This window comes from Trachymyrmex septentrionalis, unplaced genomic scaffold (assembly GCF_001594115.1).
Source record: "Trachymyrmex septentrionalis isolate Tsep2-gDNA-1 unplaced genomic scaffold, Tsep1.0 scaffold8, whole genome shotgun sequence".
Classification (NCBI taxonomy): domain Eukaryota; kingdom Metazoa; phylum Arthropoda; class Insecta; order Hymenoptera; family Formicidae; genus Trachymyrmex; species Trachymyrmex septentrionalis.
Genome location: NW_017305987.1, coordinates 351,462 through 358,348, shown reverse-complemented (window position 1 = coordinate 358,348; position 6,887 = coordinate 351,462). Strand labels below are relative to the sequence as shown.

Sequence of the window (6,887 nt, the reverse complement as noted above, 5' to 3'; positions counted from 1 at the left end):
TTTTTTATTTTTTTCTGATAAAAATGGTATAAAGGAAATAACAATTTTATATGAGTTCCGTCCTAATATAAACAAAAAAGGTTTTGCGTATCTCAAATCTTATAACAAGCTAAATTCATCGACACTACAACTGTACAAATACTTTTTGTGCATTCAAATAATTTTTATCTTTTTATCAGTCTTTTATTTTTGCTTCTTTTTAAAACAATATATATATTTTAATTATTACGTACCTTATTAGATAAAATAATTTTAAAAAATCAATCTATTTTTGTTGATAAATTGCTAATTATTGTTTATCTTAAAATTTTATATTAAAAATAAAGTTTTTTTTTAATGTCCATCGTGTACGTGAATACTTTGTATTCTGTATCATAATGGACACGCATTCTGTATAAATAAATTCTACGATTGCGAGTAAAACGAATTTGTTAACTCAATAAATAAGCACAAGCTTCGACACGATAAAGATAAACACATATTATTTTCGATCAGCAAAAAATTTCATCAATTTACTTGCTTCTCGTACGAAAGAGTTTTACTTTTCCTTATACAATATTTTCCTCTCGTCGGAGTTATACTATGAATTATTGTATATTGTTGTATTTTTCACTTTGATGAAGCACATTTCTTACGTACACGACGACTAATGATTTCGATAACAATCATAAGAAAATATAACTGACTGCAGATGTATATCAAGTGTACGTCTAAAATGCCAATGCAAAGTACCCATTGTTAGTCGACATCGTTAGAGTGTTGAGGTGTGACTCTGACAATTAAATGAATGCTTTCACTTCCTCTCTTCATTGCATACTCCTGTTTCTCTCACTCGCGGTAAACTGGTACAGCCACTTATGTGAAGAAACAATCGGCCAGTTAGCCTCCGACTATCGATCGAATTTTGCAGCTTTTGTCGAGCCGCTGGCGTGAAAAGGGATGTTGGCCGTGTCGCATGGCAAGTGTCGTTACATGAGACAGAAAACGTGTGATATCCGATATAAGTATCGATCAAATATCGATCAAGTATCGGCTTCCGGTATTACAACTGCTTTAGATAACGCGATCCCCAAAGTCCACGTTCGTTACTTTTCCCACTATCTTCGCTAGTGAAATCCGATCAACCAGAGCAAATGTTTCGTAAATTCTACGAACGTGTGTATGTACAGTGAATGAGCGTTCGTTGCACGTATCGCCGCAGTAATCACTATTTACTAGCTTCGCAACGGGATTTTCAATCGGTGAAAAGTTACATGCACCACAACCGAGCGCGATATAGTTTTGAGTGAATCATAAACGGGCAACCGTTGTAAACCAAACGAGCGATTTCGCGTTCGACAATTATTGCATTCGCGCAACGGTAACGAGATCTCGAAAAGCGAAATTGCACAAGCTTTCGTTCAAAATTGCAAGTGAGTATTAAAGCTTTTGAGAATGTTGAAAGTTTTACTTGATGTTTAAATGATAAAATATAGCAGTAGGAACAAAATAAATACGTTTAATCATTTGATAGTCGTATATTTTTATCCAAAACGTTTTTTAAAATAATGTTAATTCTCTTTTAAATTTGTTGAATAAAGTCTTTGAATAGATATAGTCCATTATCTTAAAAAAACAAAAAAAAACAATACTATATAACAGAGATGATGATATAAAATATAGTATAGATATTATATACGAGGGTCGTTTAAAAAGTTTTGAACCTCAACATGAAAATTATTCGTCAAAATCATTTTCGTACTACAATCGTACATGTTTTGAAAGATATCTGTGAAAATTGTAGCCATTTTGGACACTCAATTGTTGTTTGACAGTCATTTATGCTAGTTGATGTCAGTGACTGATGATTTTTGTAAAAATGGAAAAAATCGAATATCGACAGTACCCTATGTACAAAAATTTACAAATTAAAGTTTGAATTGATTGACACTTCAGGTATTCACCAGATTTTGCTGCCAACAATTTTTCCTGTTTCCTAGGCTCAAAATTTGAAGACAGATTTTTATCAAAAACACTGACATCAACTGGCATAAATGATTGTAGTACCAAAATGGTTTTGACAAATAATGCCATTTTCATGTTGAGGCTTAAAACTTTTCAAATAATCTCGTATAATATTATATTTGATCAAGTTCAAAATTTAAGTGTGACTATTAAACAATTTTCTTAAAGTTGGCAGAAATTAATTGAAGTAATTAAATAGCAACAACTTTAGACTAACTTTTAATCATACCAATTTTTTATAGGGGCAGTTTCACCTTAACGCCAGTTAAGCTGATCCTTAACTTCATTACCAGAATAGCCAACAGTAAAACTTAAAATCTGTCTCTCTAACTTATTCTTGTTAGAATAGTAAAGAAAAAGTGTTGTGTGGAGATAATAAATAAAACATTGAAATGTAAATATATTTGACTATTTTTTACAAATACTTTCGAAATTAGATTAGAGATGATGAGTTTTTCAGTTTAGCAGTACTGTTTGGCAATACCCATAGTTAATCGACGGATAAAGTAACTGGCGTTGATGAAACTGGTCCATAAAATTAAATTTAAACGTGTATGTATGTGTATGTATGTGTTGACTGTTATATAAGTTTTTTTTAATCGGCAAAAATTAGCAGAATTAATTTGATTCGTTAAATGGCAGCGATATCACATTTTTAAGATTCCGCGAAACTGTCTGTAAGCGCTGCTTATTGCTTTTTGACGAAAGCTACAACAATCATCGGTATCAAAATTGCGTCGAACGTGTGGCCTGAACCCTATGTCGATAACGTGCGACAGTAGGTGCGCTGATAGCAGCCGATAACAAATTAATTATGGTTTAGACTGAAGCATGTATTAGTCGATAGAGATCCATGATCGAGGTAATTACTGCCGAAATTCAGATCGAGTCGCGGGCATGTAACTCGAATGTAATAACCGAGGGAGACAATGCGGGGAACGGGGACAATCAACGTAATTCTAACACATCGATCGACCGAGAAGTGCATCACCGCGTGTATGTGTGCGTGCGTATATGTTTAGTTTCGAGCGTTCCTCGCCGAGACGCGATTGATTACTGACGATCAGATTATGGCAATTAATAGTTCGAGTGCCATGAATCCCTTTGCTTGTAAATTAGTTCCGTTTCCGGCAGAGGAACTCTCGGAATCCAACTTATCACCGCAAGTACGCGGACGATCGTTATCGGTCATCTAGCACAGAACGCGTATTCCACACGCACACACACACACGCGAGAGAGAGAGAGAGAGAGAGAGAGAGAGACGCACATACAAACAAGTGTCTTTCCAGATAGGCGAATAGACGTATAACATTATGGACGAAAATGTCAAGATGAATACTCCAAACCTTACTATTTGCGATTTTGAGAAAATATAAGTCTATTTTACACGCAGATACGATCTTCAGTATGTCTCATTAATGCATACTTGTTTATATGCCCTACATTTTATAGAGTTAGCGATATATGCGAATAGAATTTCAATAGCCAATCATAAAGTAGAAAAGAAAGCAACGACGGGGAAGCGTTGAGCATTGTGTGGAGAGGGAATGTCGAAGACAAACGGGATCAGCGGATATCGAGAAATCAGAAGAGTCGAACTCGAGCAAGAAAGAGATCCAAAAGAGAGTATATCGAAGACCTGGAGACTTGAAGCAAACGAACTGGTTATGGCCTAAGAGGATCTTTTACATTGGCAGAGGAACCGAATAGTTGACCCCGCACAAGCAGGACGTACTCACTTGCCTAGAGGGATGCTTGGGGCGGAAGCGGTTTCCTCCTGGATCGGCTCTGTTCTTCACGCACGCTCGGAAACGCAAAACAGATATGTAGGACGAAATAATCATTGTACTCCGTTACCGACATTACGATCATTTACGAAAGTTTATATTTATTTCCGACACGAACGAATTGATCGCGACGTATTTTGAACACTTTGTATGTTGAATGCGAGCGGATTGAAATAGAATCGAAGTCGAATTCTGATTATTGTCTGTAATAAAAGAGTGATAATTTTCCAAAGCAAATTATTCAGTGTGAGATCGTTATATATATATTCGAATTAACAACTTAATTCCTCTCCTGTTAGAATATCGCAAATCGTAATTTTTATATTTATGTGACATGAGTTGATTTCTATAGTGTTTTAATATTTCGTAAAGTATGTAATCACGTAACAATTTTAATAAATTGATTTTAAGCTTATTTTATTTTATTTCATTGTTTAAGCTTATTATTAACTGTTTGATCGTATAAATTAAGCTTTAATAACATTATTAACGGAATGTATTTTGTTTTGCATCATAATAAATTATCTTTCGCAATAATTAAAATGTACAAATAAAAAAAAAAAAGATAACTGATATTGAAAAAGAGTAAATGATTATAAAATATTTTATTTTCTATATTCTAAATCTCATTAAGATGAGATAAACAGTTTGATCAATTTAATGCACAATGATAACTGAAACTTCTAATTTGGTTTACGCAAATGTTCCAAATAGTAATTGAAAGTGAGCCTCGAGCATTACATTGTTTCGCATCTGCAGCATCCACACACGTCAATATTGCGAAAATAGTGCTGCATAGTACGATGCAAATCGTACAAATTGAGCGGTTAGGAAATTGTGTGATATAAGCATACTTTACTAAAACCTCATACGAAAATTGTACGCTATTAAATTTTAGACATTATAAGTTAAGAGGTTTGTTCTAAATTGTTATATCTCTCGAAAGCACAGCGTTGGAATCGAGGAAATATTTTCCATGATAACACGCGTGTGTATGTAACGACTTAACATATAATCCGATATTTTTATAATTTCAAATGACGCGAAAATGGTAAAAAAAAAAAAAAAACGAAGAGAAAGAAAGGGAATGAAGTGCGGCTTTAATTCATACTTAAAATTCATCACTACTGGTAATACCTGATGCTTTGCCGACTTCGTTAACGAAACAATACAGCCCGATATCGTTTCCCTCTGGCTCGACCCAATCGATGAAACACGTTGGACTATTTCACAACCAAGTACTCTTGCTCTACATATCTGGCGTGCGTCCCGGGGACGCAAGTCCTCTATATAGAGTATAAACGCTATTCACACACACACACATATGCGATAGGATAATGGGTTAAGTGGGGTCTACTCACGACGTCGATGAGCTGGGAGAGGCGTAGTCCCATTTTGACAGTGAGGCGATCGCTGTTGTTGCCAACAGGGCGGATGAGGCGGTTGTAGTTCGACAGCAGGTCATCGTAGAGACGCTTCGCTTCCGGATTGGCCGAGGCGCCCGGAAACGGGGCAACGAGACAGGATATGGCTGCCGCCATCGCCAGCAATCCGCCCAACCTGGACCACCATCTCCACCAGCCTTTCCCACCGTCGTTCGTCCAAGCATCCCTAAGCATCGTACGCCTTGTCCACCCCTTTAACAATAAATTACACGTCCTTTGTAATGCATGTCTCGGTACAGGGTTCGTTCATAACCCTCTCCCCCCTCTCCTCCTCCTCCTCCTCCTCCTCCTCCTCCTCTTCCTCTCTATCCTCTCTCTATCTCTATCTCTCTGATGTACACGCCAGAATCTATCTCGCATGCATCAATTATCCTGCGGCTGTTTTATGTTGCGACATTAAAGGACATTCTAACCGTGATAAAATGCAATGACTTTGCGGCAGCTCGTTTCGCGCACGGGAGTAGAAATAAAGTCAACGGTAATTAGGAAATACACTGCTAATGAAACGTTTCGTGCGGAGCGAGGTAGAAATAACGCTTCGCGCGGTCAAATGCTATTTAAACATTTAATTAAAAGACGTATAAATATTGGTGAAACACAGACGTACTTATTATTTCGAACCATGTATTCATTATTATAAAAGATTTTTTATTGTTGAGCAAAGCTTTAGTGCCGGCTACAAAACAAGCTTCGTTTTAAATGCAAAGCGAATGATAAATATGTTATGTGCTACTAAATTAAACACTACATATAGATAAGAGAATGTGTCAAACGATAATTTACAGTTTTTCACTTAAAATGAAACTTGTTTCATTTTAGAGACAAAAGAGAACAAAAATATTTACAAAAATGATTTATAAGCGAATGGAAAATTTCTTCAACAAAAACTTTCACCGATAATTTGAAAGATGAAGTGATGGATTCCATAAAAAAGTCTCAAACGACGGCAAATTCATGAAAGACATTTTCGCTTAAAATGTGAATTTCACAGTTTGACGGTCGCGTATCATGAAATTATATTGTACATCGTCACTTTAAGTCGTCACTTAAGCAGATTGTAAGACAAATGCAATATGTTAAAAATTACTTAAAAAAATTACAGATTAGTCTAAATTGTATTTAAAAGTAATCTAAAAAATCAGAGACAATTTACCATCTGGATCAAAAGTTATATCAATAAAAAATAATATTTTTTAGACACTCGTCCCAGAAAGTCGAGAGGTCCCAGGTTTGAATTCTGACTAAGATAATATTTTTCACAATAAAAGTTCTTTATTTAAATTAAGGAGGGGAGGGGATTATATAATATATGTGCACCAATAACTGAACGTTTTGGCTCGCTATTATTAGCATCTCAGATTGATTGTGTTTAAAAATCCGAATGTTTCGCACACAATCACATATAAGATAAATTAAATTCATAAACCAAGAATATTATATTATTTAAAACATCTAATTTTAACCGATCCTTGGCGCTCTCTACCATATTTATGTTGTATATTTACTCGGTCGGATGTTATTCCTAATATTTTTTTAAATTTGTACTGTAATAGCAATATATAAAAATGTATTATAAAATAATGATTAAAATCTCAATTTTTTTTGTATAAGTACTTTATTCATTCACAAATATTTATGTAAAGCTACATT

General features: G+C 34.9%; 1 protein-coding gene across 1 annotated transcript in view; it reads right to left on the bottom strand.

The window, feature by feature from the left end:
• Positions 1-5,411, bottom strand: part of LOC108754521 (acetylcholine receptor subunit alpha-like 1) — a 92,903-nt gene extending 87,492 nt beyond the window's left edge. The window contains exon 1 of the mRNA XM_018496898.1: positions 5,154-5,411. Coding sequence (XP_018352400.1) covers positions 5,154-5,411 — 258 coding nt within the window. The remainder of the gene's footprint in view (positions 1-5,153) is intronic.
• Positions 5,412-6,887: the final 1,476 nt, after the last annotated feature.